At 42.3% G+C, this 22,199-nt stretch overlaps 1 protein-coding gene across 1 annotated transcript; it reads right to left on the reverse strand.

Annotated features, from left to right (window-relative positions):
- Positions 1 to 7,022: 7,022 nt before the first annotated feature.
- On the reverse strand, positions 7,023 to 9,990 carry IL9 (interleukin 9). Its single transcript, XM_019740205.2, has 5 exons — positions 9,880 to 9,990; positions 9,725 to 9,760; positions 9,607 to 9,639; positions 8,283 to 8,414; positions 7,023 to 7,133 (listed from the first exon to the last, which is right to left on the reverse strand). The coding sequence occupies exons 1-5, from the start codon at positions 9,988 to 9,990 to the stop codon at positions 7,023 to 7,025; spliced, it is 423 nt and encodes a 140-aa protein (XP_019595764.2).
- Between the last annotated feature and the right edge of the window lie 12,209 nt (positions 9,991 to 22,199).

The raw sequence follows: 22,199 nt of genomic DNA on the forward strand, positions 1-22,199 counted from the left end.
GAGGACCAATAAACAAGTTCAGCAAAGTTTCAGGATACAAGACCAACAAACAAAAATCAATTGTATTTCTATACCCTAGCAATGCACATTCCAAAAATGAAATTAAGAAAACAATTTCATTCATAATCGCATTTGAACATGAACTATTTAGGCATATTTTAACAAAAGAAGTGTAAGGCTTATACATTGAAAACTACAAAACCTTGTTGAGAGAAATTTCAAAAGACCTAAAGAAATGGAAAAATATTCTTTCTATATCATGGGTCAAAAGACAAAATATGGTTAAAACAAACACTCCCTAAATTGATCTACAGATTTAATTAAATCCCTCTCAAAATACCAGCTGGCTTCCCCCCCACCCCCAACCCCTTATTCTGGAAGAAACTGGCAAACTAATCCTAAAATTCAAAATGGAAAAGCAAAGGACACAGTATAGCCTAAATAATCTTAATAACAAAGAGTAAAGTTGGAGGACTCACACTTTCCTATTACAAGGCAGTGTGGTGGTGGCATAAGGCAGACCAATGGAAGATCATGAAGATCAATGGAATAAAACTAAAAGTCCAGAAATAAACCCTTACATTTTGTGGGCAACTGATTTTCTAAGAGACAATTCAATGGAGATTCTTGTCTTTTCAAACAATGGTGTTGGGACAACTGGATATCTTTATGCCAAAAGAATGAAGTTGGAACCTTACCTCACACCATTTATAAAAATTAACTCAAAATGGATCATAGACCTATATGTAAGAGGTGAAAATATAAAACTCATAGAAGGGGATATGGAATAACTTTTTGTGACCTTGGGTTTGGCAAAATATTTTTTAGATAGAATACCAAAAGCATAAGTGACAAAATAAAATATAGATAAATTGGATTGCAATTAAAAACTTTTGTGCTACAAATGATATCATCAATAAAATAAGAAGACAATACAAAATGGTAGAAAATATTTGCAAATCCTGTCAGATTAGGGACTTATATCCAGGATACATAAAGAACTCTTACAACTTAGCTATCAAAATACAAATAGCCCAATTTAAAAATGGTCAAAGTATTTGATTAGACATTTCTCTAAAGATATACAAGTGGACAATGAGCACATGAAAAGATGCATCACTAATTATTAGGGAAATGAAAATCAAAGGCACAATGAGATACCATCCCCTGGGATAGCTACCAAGAAAAAGGCAGATAATAACAAGTGTTGATGAGGATATGGACAAATTGAAACCCTCATACACTGCTGGGAATGTAAAATGGTGCAGCCACTTTAGAAAACAGTTTGACAGGTCCTCCAAAGTTAAGATAGAATTACCATATGGTCCAGCAACTCCACTTCTAGATGCGTATTGAAGAGAAATGAGAAAATATATCCTCACAAAAACCCGTACATGAATGTTCGTAGAAGGATTATTCGTAATGGCCAAAAAGTGGCATCAACCCGCGTGTCTATCAATGGATGAATGGATGAATAAAAGGCAGTATATCTATAAAATGGAATATTATTTGGCAATGAAAAGAAATGAAGTACTGGTACCTGCTACAGCGTGAATGAAATTTCAAAGCGCCATGCTAAGTGGAAGAAGCCAGTCACACAGAAAAACACATATCTCATATAATTCGATTTATAGGAAAAATCCAGAAGAGGAAAGTTTATAGAGACAGAAAGTAGATTTTTCAGTTGATTAGGTTGGGGGAAGGGAGGCTAGGGAGTGGCTGCTAATGTGTACAGGGTTTCTTTTGGGGGTGATGAAAATGTTCTCAAATTAAACTGTGGTGATGGTTGCACAGCCCTGTGAACATACTGAGAACCATTGAGTTGTACACTTTATTTTTTAAATTAATTACTGTATTTTTCCGTGTATAATGTTCACCCATGTTTTGGGCCCAAACTTTCAGGGGAAAGATCTTTCATTTTAATTTCTTAATTCAAATTTTTATTTGTTTACATGTAGGTACTTGTTTTTTGTATTACAAAGGAATTTTAGCATTTATTTTTTAACATATTATGGTACAAGAAATTTTATGTGACAAATAATTACAAAACACAAGAACAGATACAAGATACAAGAAATACTATGTACCAGTAACAAATTTACAATATATACTCATCGTAGAAGGCCAAGAACTCTTCGTCATTGAAAGTTCCTCGTAAGTTCAACAAAACCGATTATCATATTCCAGGGTATTATTTTGCATACGGATATCGTTACTGATTTCTAGAGTTACACTTTTAACTCATAGGCATAAATAAAAGAATTTTTAAAATTTACATAGATGTGAAATTAGTACTACCCATGTATAATACGCATCCTTATTTTTCCCTCACAAATTTGGGCAAAAAAAGTGCACATTATACACGGCAAAATACGGTATTTTTTTTACTTACAGTTGACATTCGATATTTTAATGGTACGCTTTAAACGGTTGAATGGTCTTTGCATTTCTGCTGAGGGCTCACTTTCCAGAGGAAGACAGGTCTTGGTCTGGGATGGATGAGGGGAGCTGGTTAGGAAAAAGATTGCAGGGTTGAGCCTTTACAATATCTTCCTGCTTCAAATTGGATGGATGGGAAGATAGAGAGACAGATGCATGTGGACTGATTGACTTGAGGGTCTGCAGCACCTGGCCATGGCTTTGGCCAGTGGCAGTGGACCCTGGTCTGGAATCTCCTGGAAATAACTCTGCCTGGGACCTGGCACCTGGACAAGGCAGCTGGCTGTGTTGAGAGCTGCCACCCACGCCCCTGTTGGTCCCATTTAAGAGTGTGGCTCTAGAGTCAGTTACCTGAGTTGGGATCTTGGCTTTACCCCTTGAAAGCTCTGTACCTCGGGCATGTTGAGTAACTTCTCTGGGCCTCATCTATGCACTGGGAATAATTATATAGAATAATTACATACCTATTTTATGGGGTGGTTGTAAAGATCCAACTAGATATTTTGCAAAACATGCCACGCACAGTGCCTGGTCCACAACACTCAGTAAATGTTAGTTCATCTTTCTCCAACGTGACTTCTAGATAAATCTCAACTCTCCTGGCACAGGGAGGAGAGTAATTACATCACACCTCACCCAGGCCCTGAGAATCCTGCTGTGAGCTTGCCTGCAGGGGTGTGGGTTTTACAACTTTTGCAGAAAAGCAGAGGGAAACCACCAAGCCATGCTAGTGACTAATCTGTGACAGTGGGTCCAGCTTATCTCTCTGCCCACCTTCCCTGGCAGCTGATTGTGTTCCCAGGTTGTGTTCTGAAACCAACCACCAGCAGCTGTCCTTGCAGTGATCCCCGGGCAGGGCGATCCTCACTGCGGTGGCAGCTGCGAGGCTGCAGGCTATCATCCACACTACATAACGTGACACAGCTGTGTCTGGGGCAGTCATTCAGAAAACCCAGATGGAGGAGAGGAGTAAAGAAAGCCCTGCTCCTGCAACCTGGGACCCCACATAGCGGGCCTACCAGGGAGCTACAGAAGCCTGTGTCCCTCCTGGAGATGCCCGGCGCAGTCCCAGGTAAGCCCTTGGGAGAGGGAGCCCCTCTCTGGAAGCGGGGCCAGAGCTGGGGAAATGCTCCCCAGGCCCTCATCACAATCCTGACGTCCAAACAGCTCTGAAAGCCCAAGATTTGTGGAGACTCAATCAGCTGCCAAATCTAATCACCTCATGTGACAGCTCGTGTGTTTTGCTGCTGAATATTAATGTGTTTAATTACGGAATCCTGCCCCAGGCCCTGCTGTGGGTGTTATGTAATACATGGCGCATGAACTGTGTGTTTCCTTTCTAAAAGGCTAAGCAGTTTGAATGCGGAAGACTATCTGGCCCCCCGGTTTTCAGGTTAGGGAGTGTGGGGCTATATTATTATGAATCTGTTTTACCCTCGGACTGCAGTCAGAGGAAACAACATACACATTTGATGTACACAGACTAAGAGCAGAATGGTTGGAGCAGACACAGCTGGGGTGGGAGGCCTGCTCCAACGCTGACCAGCTGTGGGGCCTTGGGAACATCATTTAACCTTTCTGAGCTTTGATTTCCTTACGTATAAAATGGAAACAATAATACCTACCCCTTGCAGTTATTAGGGGATTAAATGAGATGGTGCAGGCTTAGTACAGACAGAGTAAGTGCTTACTTATTACGTACTTAATAGTAATAAATAATAATAAATGTATTATTTGATAGACCTTTTTCTCAGTGCCTCATCCATGGCAATCCACAGACCAGCTAGGGACCCAGGGAAGACAGACACACCTGGATACTGTGTGTCTGTCTCTATGCAGAGCTCTGTGCATGAAGAGTGCGGGTCCTGAAGATACTTAGTGATCAGAACTTTGAGTCTTGGAGAAAAAGTCATGCAGCAGATGCTGGGAGATACCACTAAAAACAGTAATGGTTGGAACACAAATCCTCATGCCCACTATTATGGGAGAGCCTCGGGAAATCTCCTGATAGAACCTGTGCCCAACCTCCACCCACCCCCCAACTGCCACACAATGCTTTTCACTTCTCTAGGGAAGCAGATGGGTCAGCAGACTGTGAATATTGTCTCTTTGTCTTAAGGTCTGTGTCCCCTGCAAAGTGCTTAGTGGCCTTTCATGCTGCAGAAGGACAAAGGGTAAACTAGTGGTCCCCTTGTGAAAGCCTCCTGACTTAGAAATCCAACTTGTTGCCCTCTGATATACATGTTCCTAAGGATAAATCCCTGAGAAATTTGTCTCTTTCTGTCCAAACTAAGACTAAGAACCTTATGATTGGATATTATCTTGGACCCACAAGTTCTGTACCCAAGAAGATAATAAAACATTCCCCTGACATGGGCCCCTTTGCTAAAACTCTTCCATCTCTCCTATGCTTGGCTGTAGGTGGAGGCCAAACTTGTGCCCATCCCCTTGCTCAAGGAGCTATACGATTCCAGTGCCAGGGACGGGGCTACTTAGATTATCAGAGAAGCTCGCCTCTGGCCAAGGGCTGTTTGCAGTGCAGGTCACATGGGATATTGTTTGATGTTGTAATTGATTGAAGATAAAAGCCGACCGAAGCCCTTTGAGGAACTCTGTCTCTGGGTGCTCCAAACTTTCCATATTATTGTGACCAAAAGTAACCAAGGATGGTCTAGCCCAATAGGGAGGGGAAGCGATTCTATTTTTGATGGTACCAAGAAAAATACTCCCCACATTAGGTTCTTCTAAGCTCTTCCGAAGCCTCTAAGCCTTCAGATAGCAGGGGAGACGGCCATTCTGATTGTCAGACCACCCCAACCCCAAAACGCCCACGTACACCCTGCCTCCATCTCACCCATCACACAAAGCCAGGGAGGCCAAACAGGATGCTTGCTGGCAGGCTGCCCACCCCCACGTGGCCAGGTCGTGTGAACCCCAGGTTGGGGCCTGCCTGGAGGTGTTTGAAGGGGCCTCACCTTTCTGAACATGTCAAATGTTCTAGGTACCATCCCTTCTCCAGGTGAGCACATTCCTGCCTACACATCAGTTTATACTTTGCTTTTGCATCTCAAAGGCCTTTCATCCATTCGGTCAATAATTATAGAGCACCTGGTCTGGCACAGCAATATAGGCTCAGGATAGGCATTTGGGATACAACAGTGAGAAATCCAAAGTTCTCTGCCCTCAGGGAGCTGGCATTTGAGCAGGGAGAGACGGGCAGTAAAAACAAATGTGGTAAGTTAATAGATGAGAGCATCTTAGAAGTGAAACAGAAGCCAGGACCAGGAGTGCTGCACACGGGGTGGGGCGGGGTTTGGACCGAATATCCAAGCAAACTGGATAGTCTATTAGCCAGGGTTTTCTAGAGAAGCAGAACCAACAGGTAGTATGGATGGATGGATGGATAGATAGATGATAAGCACATTTATTATAAGGAATCAGCTCATGTGATTACAGAGGCTGAGAAGTCCTATGATCTGCTATCTATAAGCTGGAGGTCCAGGAAAGCTGGTGGCATAGTTTTAGTTCAAGTCCAAAACCTTGATAAACAGAGAACCGATGGTGTTAGTCCCAGTTTGAGAAAACTGATGTCCCAGCTCAAAGCTGTCAGGCAGAGAGCCAATTCTTCTTCCTCTGCTTTTTGGCCCTCAGTGGATTGGATGAGGCCCCCCCCCCCATATTGGGGAGCACATCTGCTTCTGCTTTACTCAGTCCAATTCAAATGCAATCCCATCCAGAAACAGCCTCACAGACACACCCAGAAGTAGTGGTTAGTGAAATATCTGGGCACCCCATGGCCTGGTCAAGTTGACAATTAACCATCATCGATAGCTATAGCCACGCTATGCCAGCCAGGCAACCAAGTTCAAGGATCCCTTAGGTCTATCGCCCATTAGCTTCTGCACCCCAGCCAGACAGCGCCTGGCATGAGGTGGGTGCTAGCTGAAGGCCTTTAGGTGACTAGATGACTGTGTTGACCCCAGCATTTCTCTGCTTTGTCCCCAGCGGGTCTGCTCCATGACCTGCTCTTGGCTCAGCTCCCAGCACTTTCCTCTCTTATGTATGAACACGCCCACATCATCAACTGGACCCTCCAAACTGCTGCCTTCTCCCGTTTCGGGTACGTGGTTGATTTCTCAGGACCCCAAAAGCCTTGGCAGTGCCCTGAGCCTCCCTCCCCCAGTACCCGCAGCTAGGGTACCACAGGCATGCCCTTAGCGTCCCCTAGTAGCAACCCCCAGACTGTCCCCACACCCTTCCTAACTGCATCCTGGTCTGTCCCCAGGCACAGCTGTGAGCTGTCAGCCATTTGGCCCTTTGACAGAGTTTGTAGCTTTCTTTGTCCTGGACAGCAAGATGGGAATAAGCACCTGGAGACCAGACTATCATCTCTTTTTTAACATATTTATTTATTCCAAAATAAAGACAGCATTTTAAACAAATACATATTTTTTTAATTTAAAAATTTTAAACAACTATGACAAGTGATTTTGATTGCGAGTGGCTTACTTGATTTTTAAATTGCAACAACTTAAGGAGAAGGCCTTTAAAATTCAATAAATAGAATAAATACTATTTCCTCTTCATACACTGCCTCTCATCCTTTGTTTCTGGAAAGTTCCCAGGAGACTCTTCAGAAATGTCAGTGTGTTGCCTGCTGTGGTTTGGTTGCATGGCTGTTCACAGGAAAAAAACTGTGGGGATAAAAGTTAACGAAGACAGAGTGACTAAAACTGTGTGGAGCCACCCTTCCCGGAGCCTGGTGAGGGGTGGGGGGGTGCAGTGGGGAAGGACGTGGATGAGGAGAACCAAGGCTAGCATTTTGTATAGACACATAGGGGGTTGTCTTTGTGGTAGGATTTCAGGGGACACCACCACCACCACCACCACCACCACCACCACCACACCTAGCTCTGGGGACCAAATCTCTTCATTAGAAGAGAGCTTTTCTTGGGATTATTTGAGTTGACAAATTTTGTTATTTTCCTTTTTGGTTGTCCTTTCAAGGTCATTTTATAGCATAATAACAAAGAGCCAGACTTTGGGGTCCCATAGATCAGAGTTTAAATCTCAACTCTGCCACTTATTAAATATGTAGCCTTTGATAAATTAGTTAACCTCGCTGAGCCTCAGTTTTCTCCTCTATAAAGTGAGGGTGATACATCTAACAATTGTCCCTAAGGTAGGTACTCAATGAAACAGTATCTATTAACAGCACTTAGAACTACATGCTGTTGATGGCAGAAATGTACAGTTAAGTAGCTGAGTGCAGGGCTCTCTGCCTTCTGTGGACTCAGGTGGAGATGCCGACGCTCAGTGTTCCCTCTCCTCCCCTTCCCTCCAAGGACAGGGTATATGCTGAAAAGAGAATACACTGGTGGGGCGTTTAGGGCAAGCAGCAAGCTTTCACCCAGATCCAGATGTGTTTTCCTTTAAACGCCTCCTTAGCCAATCAAAAACAAATCTTTACCTTGCAGGCCACAACATCCACTCAGCTGGCAAATTGTATCACTAGGGATATTAGTGTTGTGGGGGCTATTGCCCTGACTTTCTAGATTTTAGCTTCTCATTACAATCAGATAGATTTGTTCACTATTCGATGGATAGAGAGCAGTAAATGGCCGCATAGGTATCAGTGTTTTTTAAAACTAGGGGGGAACAATGGGCTATTGGGACAAATCTCACTTTAGTTCTATTGCTCTGATGAAAGTTCTTAGATGTCTCTTCCAGAGCTTGAACTACCAAAGACACCATTATCATCTGTTCTCGTTCCGATCGAGTTGGTATTGACATTCACTTAGAAATAACTAAGCAGAGCATATCACAGATGAAAACCAACTCACCAGACACTTGTTATTCTTCAAGACTTCGACGGTTTTTTTCACCCGGTAGAAAATCAGAGGGAAACGTGTTTTCACTGTGGTGTTCGTCATCTGTGACAGACCCTCCTGGAAGCATGGCGTGGTGCAGTTGTCCTGGTAAATAAGAAGATTTATGATGAGAAACACTCAGAGGGTGGCGTGGGGAAGGAATCACAAAAAGAATGCTTTTAGAGACTCTTAGTTTAACCAACCTAACCTAAACTGACATTATTTTTAGTCAGGTCCCTTGCCAGTCTAGGAAATGATCACTATTTGAAGGTGAGGCCATTTTTCTACAGGGACACTCCCTGGAGATTTCCAGTATGTTCCATCCAGGGAACATGAGGCCGACGGCCCCTGATAAACAGCCAGTTCTGAGTCTCCTTTTCCAAGGATGCTCCCCTGCTCCAAGTCTTGAAATAGTGAGTTTGAAAGTACAGGGAAGAGAAAGTCTTTTCACACCAGCCTGATGAGATGTGCCCGTTGAATATAGTCAGTGTTTTCCGCAGTAGCTAAAATCATGGACTATAAACCAAGGGGATGGGATGTGGTATAATTGTGTGGTTCTGCCTTATGCTAGTCTCATCTAATGGGTGGATCATGATGGGGTATGATGACTGACCTCAGCTGGGGTGAGCAGCTCAGATTTTCCCAGGTTTTGCTTCAGAGAGAGCAAAGCAGGGCCCCTTGGACAAGTTCTTCCTCCCCACTTTACCCAGAAAGTTCCTGTTGCACTTGCTCTCAGCCAAAGTGGGCAACAAACTTCTGGAAGCCATTTCCAGTTCCCCTCCCCCCACAACCTCAGCCACTCTGTCCTCCCAGAGGGAGGCCACCCTAAATCAGCTAGGTAGACAGGAAGGGAGGGAGAAGGGAGGGGAAGGAGAAGGCAATGCGCACAGATAGTTTATTTCGAGGAAAGATGCAGAGTTGTCAGTTTATTTACATTGTTTTGCAATCTTAGTTATCAGCATATGAATTAGAAAGCAATGTGATAGGTGCTATATCATGTTATAGTCTCAGTTACAGTTTGACTTAATTGTTCGCTAATGACCATTAATTTAAAAAGACATTCAAAGCTCTTCCTTAAATATAAAAAACGTTCAAACTTCTCAAGGGGCATAAAACTGACTAAATACAAAAAAAATGTATATAATATAACATTTGAAGAGCCTGGTTTTAAAAGGAAATGCTAATCTGTAACGATTGCAATTAAGTAACACCTGTTCATTTAAAAATATCAAATAAAGAAATTGTTTTTACTTAAAAATTTAAAAAGAACAAGATTACATTCTTTTACTATACTTACAGAAGGAATGGGCAGACACAAACAATTGGTCACCTGCAAAAGAGAAATTTCAAAGTGAAGATTCCAGATGTGGAAATTAAAATTAGTTTGGAAAGTTTTTAAAAGAGCATTTACTCACATTGCCACTGCAGCTGCATTTTGAAGGTGGATCTTTCTAAAGTAGATAGAGAGACAAGAACCCGTAATGGGCAGTGTGTTTTTTCATCCTCCTAAGAAATTCACTTAAATTTTCAATGGCTGCCTTTCCTGCTGACACCTCCCTCTGCAGCTTACCTGTAGGTTGTCAATAAGGTGCCTGATGTCCTTGATCCCTACCAAGGTCAAACACCCCTGGCCGGCCACCGTGCAGAGGAGAAGGGCAGAGAGGACCACGGTTGGAAGCATGTTGACACAGGACTGGAGCTTGGCCTGCAGAAGTCTTCAAGTCGAGTGGTATTTAAAGCTCCCTTGCAAACATGGAAAAACCCTGACATCAAACTGATACCAGTTGCCCACTTTTTCTCTGTAAGTTTGGGCCACTTGAATTGATAAAAAAAAAAAAAAAAAAAAAAGATCTATACACATACTATATCAAACTGAGTCACTTGGCAAGACTGCGTTACACTGTCTCACAAAATATCATTCCTCAGAAAAGATGCTTTTGAAAAAGCTGGGTACTGAGATGCTGTAAGAGAAGTTAAAGATCTTAAAACTATGTGTGTTTTTTTTTTTGTTTTTTTTTTTTTTTAAGGCAGAGATTCTGGTTGTGAGAGTTTGAATACTTTCCATGAAAGCCCAGGGCTGTATTTTCCCTTTTTCACTTTATTGGAAATGCTGATATAATAGCCAGTCACAGGTGTTCTAGTGAAGGAGGGGTTGGGGTGAGGGAGAGGATGGCGGGGAGGAGGTAGGAGGATGAGAAATAGTGTAGTTTCCTGAGTGGTTCTGTTTATCAGTGTTTTTTGCAACCCAAGTCTTTGCAAACTGAGTCTAGATATTGCAAACTCAATCTTTTTTTGTTAAATAGATTTTTATTAAAATGTAGCTAACATACAATGTTATATTAGTTTCAGGTGTATACCACAGTTACTTAACATTTACATACCTAAAGAAGTGGTCACCATGATTAGTCCAGCCACCATCTGACTCCAGACCATGCTACCCCAGTATTATTGACTGTATTCCCTATGCTGTACATTACATCCCCATTTGCTTTCTTTGCTATTTGTTTGCTATCTGGAAATTTGAACCTCTTATTCCCCTTCATCTTCCCCCCCCTTTTTAATTTTTCAATTATAGTTGACATTCAATATTATTTTATATTAATTTCAGGTGTACAGCACAGTAGTTAGACATTGATATAATTTAAGAAGTGATCCCCCTGACGAGTCTAGTACCCACCTGGCACTATGCATAGTTACTACCATATTACTGACTATATTCCCTATGCTTTACTTTACATCCCCATGACTATTTTGTAACTGCCAATTTGTACTTCTTAATCCCTTCACCTTTTCTACCCATTCCCAATGCCCCTCCCATTTGGCAACCATGTTCTCTGTATCTATGAATTTGTTTCTGTTTTTTTTCTTTTTGTTCATTTCGTTTTTTAGATTATCCACGCGTAAGTGAAATCACACTGCGTCTGTCTTTTGCTGTTTGACATACTTCACTCAGCACAATACCCTCCAGGTCCATCTATGCCACCACAGGTGATGAGAATTCATTCCCTTCCACAGCCGAACAATATTCCATTGTGTATATGCACCACCTCCTCTTTATCCGTTTATCCATCGATGGACACCCAGGCTGCCTCCGCATCTTGGTCATTGTAAACAGTGCTGCAATGAACATATGGATGCACATGTCCCCACAAAGTAGTGTTTTGGGTTTCTTTGGATAATTACCCAGAAGTGGAATTACTGGGTCCTTCTTTGACACTTGTTACAGACTTTGTTTTAAAGTCTATTTTGTCTGGTGTAAGTATTGCTACCACAGCTTTTTTGTGTGTGTTTCCATTTTCATGAAATATCTTTCCTATCCCTTTACTTGTATGTCTTTTGATCTGAAGTGAGTCTTTTGTAGGCAGCATATGTAAGGGTCTTATTTTCTTATCCATTCAGCCACCCTATCTTTTGATTGGAGCATTCAATCCATTTACATCAAAGTGTTGATAGATATGTAGTTATTGCCATTTTATTTTATTTTATTTATTTATTTTCTTACAGAAGTCCCTCTAACATTCTTTGTAATACTAGTTTGGTGGTAAGGAACTCCTTTAGCTTTTTCCTGTCTAGAAAGCTCTTTATCTGTCCTTCAATTCTAAATGATAGCTTTGCTGGGTAGGGTAATCTTGGTTATAGGTCCTTGCATTTCATCACTTTGACTATTTCCTGCCAATACTGTCTGGCCTGCAAAGTTTCTGGTGAGAAATCGGCTGATGGTCTTATGGGAGCTCCCTTGCAGGTAGCTAACTGCTTTTTTCTTACTGCTTTTAAAATTCTCTCTTTGTCTTTAACTTTTGGCATTTTGATTGTGATGTATCTTGGTGTGGGCCTCTTTGAGTTCAGCTTGTTTGGGACTTTGCACTTCCTGGGCTTGTATCGCTATTTCCTTCACCAGGTTAGGGAAGTTTTCAGTCATTATTTTTTCATATAGGTTTTCAATTCCTTGCTTTCTCTCTTCTCCTCTGGTACCCCTATGATGCAAATGTTGTTATGCTTGATGTTGTTCCAGAGGCCCTTTAAATTCTCCTCATTTTTTGGAGTCTTTTTTCTTTTTGCTCTTGTGATTGGGTGTTTTATGCTACCTTATCTTCTAAATTGCTGATTTGATTCTCTGCTTCATTTAATCTACTCTTGATTCCTTATAAGGTATTCTTCATTTCAATTATTGTATTCTTTATTTCTGACTGGTTCTTTTTTATGTTTTCTATCTCCATTTTTTTGTTTCCTATCTCTTTTTTTAAGTTCTCCCTGAGATCACTGAGCATCCTTATAATCAGTGTTTTAAACTTTATCTGGTAGGATGCTTGTCTCCATTTTGTTTAGTTCTTTTTCTGGAGATTTGTTCTGTTCTTTCTTTTGGGACATGTTTCTCTATCTCCCCATTTTAGCTGCCTCCCTGTATTTGTTTCTATTTTAGGTAGGGATGCTATGTCTCCCAGTCTTAGTAGAGTAGCCTTATATAGTAGGTGTACTGTGGGGCTCAGTGGCACAGTTTCCCTGGTCACCAGTCAGGTGCTCCGGTGTGTCCCCTGTGCAGGTTGTGTGTGCCCTCCTGTTGTAGTTGAGCCTTGGTTGCCTTTTGCACATCAATGGGAGGGATTGACCCTCAGGCTGATTTGTTGTGAGTACTGGCCGTGACTGCAGTGGAGGAGCTGTGGTTCAAGGGCTAACCCTACAGACTTACAGAGCAAGGTTCACTTTAGCAGGGCTCTGGTGCCTGCCCAGTCTGCCCTTTGGGTGTATCATCCTTGGAGGCAGCCAGGTGATGCTGCAGCTTGGTCTGAAGCTGGCCACTGAGTGTGCCAGCCCCAGAGCCTCCTGAAAGGGGACCCATTGCAGGCCAAGTTCAGCCACAGTCTGTGCCCTGCCCGGGGCCATCTGGAATGAGCCACAAAGCAATCTGCAGATGGCTGCCACCTGCACAGTACTTGGAAGTGCCTTTAGAGGCCAAACCATGAACCAAGGTTGGCTGTTGCTAGTGCCGGACTTAGGGCTGCTCAGCCTGAGGTACAGGACATGCCAAAGCCAGATGATGCTTGTTTGGATTTTGTGAACCTTTGAGAGATTTAAGGAAAGTCCACAGTATGAGACAAGACAGGCTGTTGATATGGAAAAGTCATTGGAAGTGGCTTGAGTGTGCCCAAAAGTTGGATGGGGTGGGGTCTAAGGAAATCGCTAGGGCACAACAGTTGAATGGTGTTAGCCAGGTTGTTGGAGAATCCGATATGGCATCTGCCTGCATCTGCATGCAACGAGGGACAGGGCTCAACAAGGAAACAATAGCTTCCACCAGCACCTCCATCCAGGAGAAAGTTGCCCCACCAGCACTCATCCTGTAGCCAGACAACTCAGTTCCTCAGCACATGTAGTCCCTGGTGACTTTTGAGCTGCTCTCCCAGCACTGGAACTCAGAGTGAGTAAGTCTGTCAGTGATAAGTTCATGTGTGGGCCCTTTAAGAGAAGCACCTAGGACTGCAGCTGCCCTTGTCTCACTCAGCCACTCATACACTTTTGGTGTATCATCTTTGAGGGCAGCTGAGTGATGCTCCAGCCCAGTCTTAAGGTGGGCATTGGGCCTGCCAGCTCCCAGAGCCCCCTAGAGGGGACCCACTGCAAGCCAATTTCAGCCACAGTCTGTATCCTGCTTACAATTTCCACTGGTTTTCACAGCCAGAAGTTATGGGGACTTTTCTTTCTGGCACTGGAACCCTTGGCTGGGAAGCCTGGTGTGGGGTTGGGACCCCTCGCTCCCTCAGAGAGGACCTCTGCAGCTGAGATATCCATCCAGATTTTTAATGGTCACATGTGGGTGTGGGATCAGCCATTCTGTGTCTCTGCCCCTCCTACCAGTCTTGAGGTGACTTCTTCTGCATGTCCATAGTTGTGGGGCTTCGGTTCAGCTAGAGTTAAGACTGAATGATGGTTGTTGTGTGGTTTAGTTGTAGTTGATGTGGTCCTGAGAGGAGGTGAGCACCACGATTACCTACTCCACCACCTTGACCTGAAATCGTGTAACCTCAGTCTTATTATACTTTATTCCAAAATCTTAACAATATCTTTCATGCCTAGGGCCAGATACCCTACCTCATACAAATGTATCTTTGTGCAAGTATTCCTTTGAACAACTGCACCACACCAACTGTAAGCACAAGAATACAGCAACACTGCCTGTCAACACTGGCTTTGAAGATGCCTTCGAATCTTTAGGGAAGTTATATAGCACTGTATAACACCAAGTAAAAGTTCAGTGCTTGAAATGGGATAGCAGCTAACATTTATTGAGCACTTACTACATACCAGTCCCAATTCTAAGCACTTTATGGGAATTAAGCCATGTAATATGTACAGCCACCAAATGAGGTGGGTACTAATTTGTCATCCCCATTTTTTTCCCTTTTAAAACATTGTCTGTATGTCAGCTTTCCAGCCTTTGATGAGGCTGTTCTTATCATTGTGAGCCAGAAAGCAGTCTCACTGTCACCCTATGAGGTAAGTATTATGACTGTCCTCATTATTTTGTAGATGGGGAAACTGAGGCACCAAGAGGCAAGTAATTTTCCCAAAGCCACACAGCCAGGAACAACAAAATTTGTATTCAAGCCTGAAGTCTGGCTCCCAGGTTCAGCTCTTAATCCTCTGGCTTTTCTACTTCTTGGTGTGTTTTTGGTCTGCCTCTCCCACCAGGTATGTCTCCAGGTATATGGCCCAAGGTCCTTGTGGGTCTAGTTCACCCCTGTATCCTCAGCATGTAGGAAGGTGCTAGGAACACTGAATGCATGTTGAATTAAAACATTAATTTGAAAAGTAGTTTTTGAAATAGCAAGAAAGGTGCACATATACTGAGATTTTATAAGGTTTCAAATCTAGTTTCTAGGGTATACATTTAGAGGTGTGTGCATTTAAGAAAACGTATATTTTACACACTAGAGACTGAAAAGGTGGGGGTTCTTTTCCTTAGTACTTTGAGCTATAGTAGCCAATGCGGACAAACCCATAAGATTTTCTCACCGCTACTATAAGAGTGTGTGGCAATATTGTTTTTCTCATTGCATGCTGTTTCTTAGGCATAATGAGGTATTGTTGGTGTTTGACTACACTATAGGAAGAGGGATATCTTGGTGTCAAACAAGGTAAGAATAAGTTGGCTTTTTGCCAAATTCCCCAAATCCGCCTGCAGTTCTGACTTCCATGTCTGTCCTTTGCAGGCATTAAGGAGAAGCTCCAAAGACCTCCCAGCTTATGGCAAACACTTTGATTACAGACTCTGGTATCGACACCGTTTTCTTGCTAATGCAATGTGTGATTTAGGGAGGCAATGTGCCCAGCCAAACACCCACTTTTTTAGCCTCTCTTACTGCAACAGGTGGCCATGTGACATGTTCTGATCACTGCCATGTCTGTAAAATTCTTTTGCTTTCCTGGTAATAGGAGAAAAAAGTAGCTGAAACCTGCCCTTACCCCCTACTTCAATTTGGCCATGGATGTGCCGGCAGGAGCTTCCGCAGTAATCTTACAACTATGAAGGAACGGACAGGAGAAGTCCCACAACATCAACACTAGCACTTTGCATAAATAGAAAAAAAAATCATAAAAACCAATAAAAGTAAAATCATAATAAGCGTACAACAGTGGTACTAAATTCTAGGTAGTTACCTCTAGAAGATCCTGGGCCTGAAGATTGTGGACCTTGAAATTCGGTAAAAATGGAAAGCTCTTATAAAAATTGGAAGTTAGCATGTGCAGGACAGATGTTAAAGATATGCTGACATCAGACTGAATCTTTCCCCTGACGTCACTGGAAGATTTAAAAGAGACTTGAAAGGGTAATCATCTTCTCACCATGTGAATGAATATTATTTAAAGACGTGTGTGAACCAAGAAAATCATTTCACATGCCATCGAATATGCTTGCCACACTGAGGGAACACTATGCCAGCCCTCTCATTTTACAGGTGGGAGCCATACCCAGAAAGAAAAATGGGCTTGTCCAAAGCCATGTCTCTAGTTACTAGTGGGGGGCTAGTACAGTGCCGTGTTTAAGACATCAGACTGCCTGGGTTCAAATCTTGCTCCTGTCACTTGTTAGCTGTATGGCCTTGGGCAGGTTACTTGACCTCTCCAAGCCTCCATTTCCTGACTGTAAAACAAGGATGAGGATATGGAAAATGCAGATGGGGGTGAGGCAGGGATGGGGGTTGGCTTGGGGTTGTTGTATAAGGCCTACCTCAGAGGATTCTTGTAAAATTGAAAAGAAATGTTTACTCGGTGCTTACCGTGGATTCAGCAGCTTCAGGTTGAACTTTGTCAGGGCAATGCTGTCTAGTTTAAGAGTCAACAAACTATAACCTACTTGGGCCAGATCCAGTGTAAGGCCTGCAAGCTAAGAATAATTTTTAACCTTTTTGAAGGGTTGTTAAAAACAAGACAAAACAAAATTAACAAATGAAAACAAAGAACAATGTGTGACAGAGACTGAATGTAGCTTGTAAAGTCTAAAATATCTACTATCTGGCCCTTTATGGAGAAAGTCTGTCCAGCCCTGGTTTAGTTCCCACACTGTTCTCCTCCTTCTCAGAAGACGGCATCTATTATCTTCCCTGCCCGGGAAGGGTGGCGCATTCTGGGTATTCAGGGCAGGCTTCTGAACGAAAGGGAGGGGACTGGGGACCCTGGAGTCATCGGCTGCCAGAGTCCCTGAGGTGCAGGAGGTTCATCGTTTCCTGTAGCCGTCTGGGGAGTGAGCTTGATGGCCCCATGAGCCAAAGGTCTTCTCTTGGTGTAGCCAGGTAACTGCCATCAGTGTATCCAGGGAGGCCCTGGTTTTCTAGGTTTTCTCCTCACATATTGAAGTCAGGAGAAAAGTGGGTGAACTAACATTCCCTTCTCCCTGGGCCGAATCCTGGCCTGACCAGCTTGTCTTGGGTCACGCACCCTCCTACCCATCCACAAAAGCTGGCGCAGGAAAGCTGCTCAGTGGACACTGGTGCTCCTTGGGCAGGTTACCTAGCCCTTCCAAGCATCAGTGTATCACCAACACTCACACACATGGGAATTTGGGGTGGATCACCTAGCCCTACCTCATGGTAACACAGCAGCGTTCCACTTGGAATGCTTCCTCAGGAATGCGCCACGTTTCCATTTGGAAACTTGGTCTGGTCTGTCCCTCTTTCCACCCTCCAGTCTTGTTGGTTTCTTGCTCTTTCCAGCATCTAGGCCTTTGCTCTTGCTAAGCTCTGCCTGGAATGTTCCCCCTCAATTCTTCCATGTACAGCCTGTTCTCATCCTTGAGGTCTCAGCCCACATGTCGCTTCCTCCACGGGGCCCTCCCTGATGGCAGTGATCACTGCAGTCTGCGTGATTCTTATTGTTTATTCCTCCTAGTGGGGTATGAGTTCCACAAGAGCTGACATGACAACTCATTATTGTTCATCATTGTATTCCCAGGGCATGGTCTCTCTTAAATGCTCAGGAAATACTGGTTAGATAAATGAATGACAAATAAACTTAATTCTGTAAAAATGTATTAAATGTATATTATTTATGAAATGACCAATATATATTAGCAGTGGATCAGCAGATGTAACAAAGAAAGAGTAGATGTAACATTTTAAAAACCTGAGCAAGGAAAGCATTTGCCAAGTGATTAAGCAATGAACAATATCAACTCTCCTGTTGTGTAATCCCTTGAGAATTTTGAAGTGCTTTCAATCTCTTCTCCCTTTCAATTTTTATAGTAACTGCATGAGGAAGGCATGTCAGGTGTGGCAACTCCAACTCTACAAAGGATGAAACAGAGAGAGAGTTAGGTGGCAATTCTTTCCAATTCTTGCCCATTTCCCCATACACTCAGTTATAAAAAAGAAAAGAATGAAGAATATTTAAGTGGTAGTTCAACAGTTCAAAACACCATTAGAACAGCAGATGTTTATCTAGGCAGTCACGAACTTTTGAGGTTTAGCTTCTAGGATTTCTTTCACTATCAAAATGCAAGTATGCAAATGATTTCCTACAGAGAAAATGCACTAAGCTCAGAAATTAATTACTCACCTATTTTAAATATCAAGAAGATTGGAGAGGGGGATGCTTACCTAGATTTAGTGTAGATAACATATTTTGCAATAGATGACAAAAGACAATATTCAACCATTTGTTTTGTTCCAAAGATAAACTTTGACATTTTTATTTTGTGAAAAAAACCCATGTGTCATTTTTTTTCCCTAGATTATTTATCTAGGAATAAAACAAAATAGTAATTTGTTCTAGGAAGCCACAGCACCAAATGACATACACATACACAAAGACACTAAGTTTCTAGGTAAAACCCATTCTCCCTTTTTCTCTAAACAGCCAAGAGATAACTAGTTATAAGAATCTTCGAGCACTAATTTCTTAAACAAATAGTTATTTCTAGGTCGGTGTTTCCCAACCAAATGGGACGGGGAGGCCCCGCTGGATGCGCTGTCCTCTCTACGGGGGCTTCTTCCGCAAGGAGGGTGATTTCTGCCCTGGACCTCTCTCCTTGCATCTCTCCTAAGCACATTCTGGGTCCCAGGGACGTGGGGGCTCCTGCTCCCCGTTTGGCTCCCACACAATTTCCAGAGCTCCAGACTTAGGATCTTTTCCTCTCCCCCACTTCTACTCCTCTTCTACTCCTCCCCGTCAGTGAAGAACCATCCAGGCCATCCTTGGAAATGGAATTTTCACACCCTTCCATGGACACAGCCCACATTACCTGAAATCTGCCCCTATATTTGATAGAGACTATGGGACCCCCTTTGCTGTGGCCAATTTATTGGTGTCCATCTAATTAAGAAAGGATGACAACTCCTGTTCTGGATCACAGTGGGGAAGGCCGTAGAATTTGTTGAACCCTTATTATATGCAAGACAACGTATTAAGTACTTTATATATGTCATCTGACTCAGCCCGCTCAACAATCTTGATTAGCCCCATTTTATAGATGTGGACATTGGAGCTCAGAGACGCTAAATGATTTGCCATAGTCACACAGCTGGCAACTTGAACTGGGTTTATCTGACCTCAGAGCTTGTCCTCTTGTCTGCTATGCCATATAACTATCTCCGTTGCTGCTGACGCAACTGTAAAGCCTATGTTCCAAGTCCACTTAATACAATCTGAAATCAAAGTATGGCCTTGGCGCTGGGGGAGGTAGATTGTAGAGATGAGCTGTATTGGTTTCCTAGAGCTGCCATAACAAAGTGCCACAAACTGAGTGGCTTAAAGCAACAGACATTTATTCTCTCATAGTTTTGGAGGCCAAAATTCTGAAATCAAGGTGTTGGAAGGACTGGAAGCAGCCTGATCGCTGCAGAGGTAGCTGTTGGGAAGCGATGGCGAATAAGGCTGGGAGATTAGAAGAGTAGGGATGATTTGGCCACAAATCACAGAAACCCCAGTTAACACTTGCAATAAGAAAATTTACCATCTCACAAAACACTGAATCTATGGATCAAGTAGCTCCAGGGTGGTGGTGGGGGTTAAAGGTGGGGGACCAGGACTCAGGCGACTCTGTCTCTCTCTGCGTAGGCTTTGCCCCCAGGTTGCCTCCCCTGGTGGTTGCAGGATGACTGCCTCAGGTCCAGGTCTCACATCCAGACATGATAATATAAATTCTAGATTTGGAATTGATATCAAGCATTTTTAATGCTTTCACTTGTAACACTTATTACCAAACTGCTCTCCAGAAAGTTGTTCTAACATAAAACTGTATAATTTATAATACTCTCATTATTCAGGTTTAAAAATGCCCACTTCTGACACCCTTGCCAACAGGTTTTTTATTAACCTTGGCCAGTGTGCCTGGCACATAATAGATGCTAATGTATATTTGTTGAATTAATGAATTATTGCTTTTTTCTATTTCTTCATTTCTGAATTACCTGACTGGGCCCAGTTTTCTGTTGGTGTATTGACCTTTTACTTATGGAGTTCTAAGAATTCTTTGTATATATTTGTTTTTCATATATATTATTTTCCTCTATTTGTTCTGTTTGTAGTGTTTTTTGGCTGCGTAGATATTTTTGTGTGGTCAAATACATAATATATTCACCTCTATTTTTCTAGACTGTTATTTCATTTTAAGCGATTAAATCTTTAATCTTTGGAGTTTATTTGAGGGTAAAAAAATGCAGTTTTTTCCTTTGGTAAGCTTGGTCAATATCATTATTAGCTAAATATCTCTTTAGCTCCCTGATTTGAAATACCACCTTTAGTGAAAGGATTAAGGAATACAAATTAGTAGTTAAAAAATAATCACGGGGATGTAAAATACAGCATAGGGAATATAGTTAATAATACTGTAACAACTACGTATAGTGCCAAGTAGGTACTAGATTAATCGGGGAAGTCACTTTGTAAATTCTATAAATGCTGAATCATGACTCTGCACACCTGAAACTAATATAATATTGAATGTCAACTGTCATTGAAAAAAATAAAAAGAAATACCACCTTTACTGTGGACTAAATCTCTGATTTTGCTTAGCTGTGTTTCTGAACTCTCTGACTGGTTCCAGTGAGCTGCCTGTTTATATTGGTGTTATGGTTTCATGATCTTCAGTTTCTGTAGCTCTTTTGTATGTCTAACTATATGGTTGGGAACGTCGATCTGTCTCCTATTACTTGTCATTTTCAAAAGTGTCTTAGATAGTTTCAAACATTTATAGGTCTAGATAGGCTTTGGAATCCTTTCAATAAGTCACCCCCCCAAAAAAAAGTCCTTTTGGGATTTTAATTGGGACTATGTTCAATTGAAATTGAATTTGGGAAAAATTGGTATCTTTAAAAATTGAAACTCTCCATCCAGGAAGATGATATATATCTCTCTATATTAGCCCTTTTTTATTTCCCTCTATTCAATTTCATAGTTCTTTTTTCATAAATAGTTTTATGCAGTTTATTCTTAGGTTTACCTATTTTTTTTCAACAATATTTATTGAGAATTTATTATGTCCTGGGCATTGTTCTAGGCTCTTGGGATAAAGCCATGAACAAACCAAAGTCTCCAGTCTTGGGAAGCCTATATTCTAGAAAGCAGAGAAAGGCAATAAACAAATAAACAAATATATTGGTCATATGTCAGGTGGTGACGAGTACCATAAAAATCAAAAGCATGTGAGGAAACATGAGTGGTGGAGGGTGGGAACTATGTTCTTTAAGGTGGCCAGGGAAGGCCTCTCTGATATGGTGATTTGAGTAGAGGCCCAATGCAACTGAGTGAGTGAGTCAGGCAGGTAAATTGGGGAAGATCATTACAGGCAGAGGGAACAGAAAGTAGAAAAGGCCCTGAGACTGGAGTGTGTCTATCATGCAGGAGGAGCAGCAAGGAGGTTAAAGGAGGCTAGTGTTTCTATAGCAGAGTGATTGAAAAAAAACGAACGGAAATATAGAGCAAATCATGTAGAGCCTTACAGGCAATGAGGAGGACTTAAGATTTTCTTAGGTAAGGTGGCAGCCATTGGAAGGCTTTGAGAAGAGGAATAGCACGCTCTAACCTGTATTTTAGAAGGATTACTCCGGCACAAAAGTGGGAATTTTGATCCCCCCTTACAGTTAGGATACTATTGAGTTACCTGTGTAAGAGCTGATGGTGGCTTGGACCAAGGTGGTATCAACAGTCGTTGTAAGGAATACTCAGAATCTAGATGTCTTTTTAAGGTAGAGCCAATAAATATGTTGATGGCAAGGATAAATGATGGGAGAGAAAGACAGGGGTCACAGATGACTCAAGGGTTTGTGGCCCAGGCGACTGATAGAATGGAGTGGTCACTCACTGAGATAAGGAAGAGTGGAAGAGAAACAGGTATTGGGAGGGAAGAGTCGTGAAGAGTTCAATCTTGTTTAAGACAGGTTTAGTTTGAGATGCCT

The sequence above is a fragment of the Rhinolophus sinicus genome, linkage group LG10 (assembly GCF_036562045.2).
Source record: "Rhinolophus sinicus isolate RSC01 linkage group LG10, ASM3656204v1, whole genome shotgun sequence".
NCBI lineage: Eukaryota > Metazoa > Chordata > Mammalia > Chiroptera > Rhinolophidae > Rhinolophus > Rhinolophus sinicus.

Coding starts and splice junctions, on each gene's coding strand:
- IL9 (XM_019740205.2), bottom strand. CDS start 9,990: ATGCTTCCAACCGTGGTCCTCTCTGCCCTTCTCCTCTGCACGGTGGCC. Junction 8,415..9,606: donor TGTGTCTGCCCATTCCTTCT/GTAAGTATAGTA, acceptor CTTATTTACCAG/GACAACTGCACCACGCCATG. Junction 7,134..8,282: donor TGAAGAATAACAAGTGTCTG/GTGAGTTGGTTT, acceptor TTATCCCCACAG/TTTTTTTCCTGTGAACAGCC.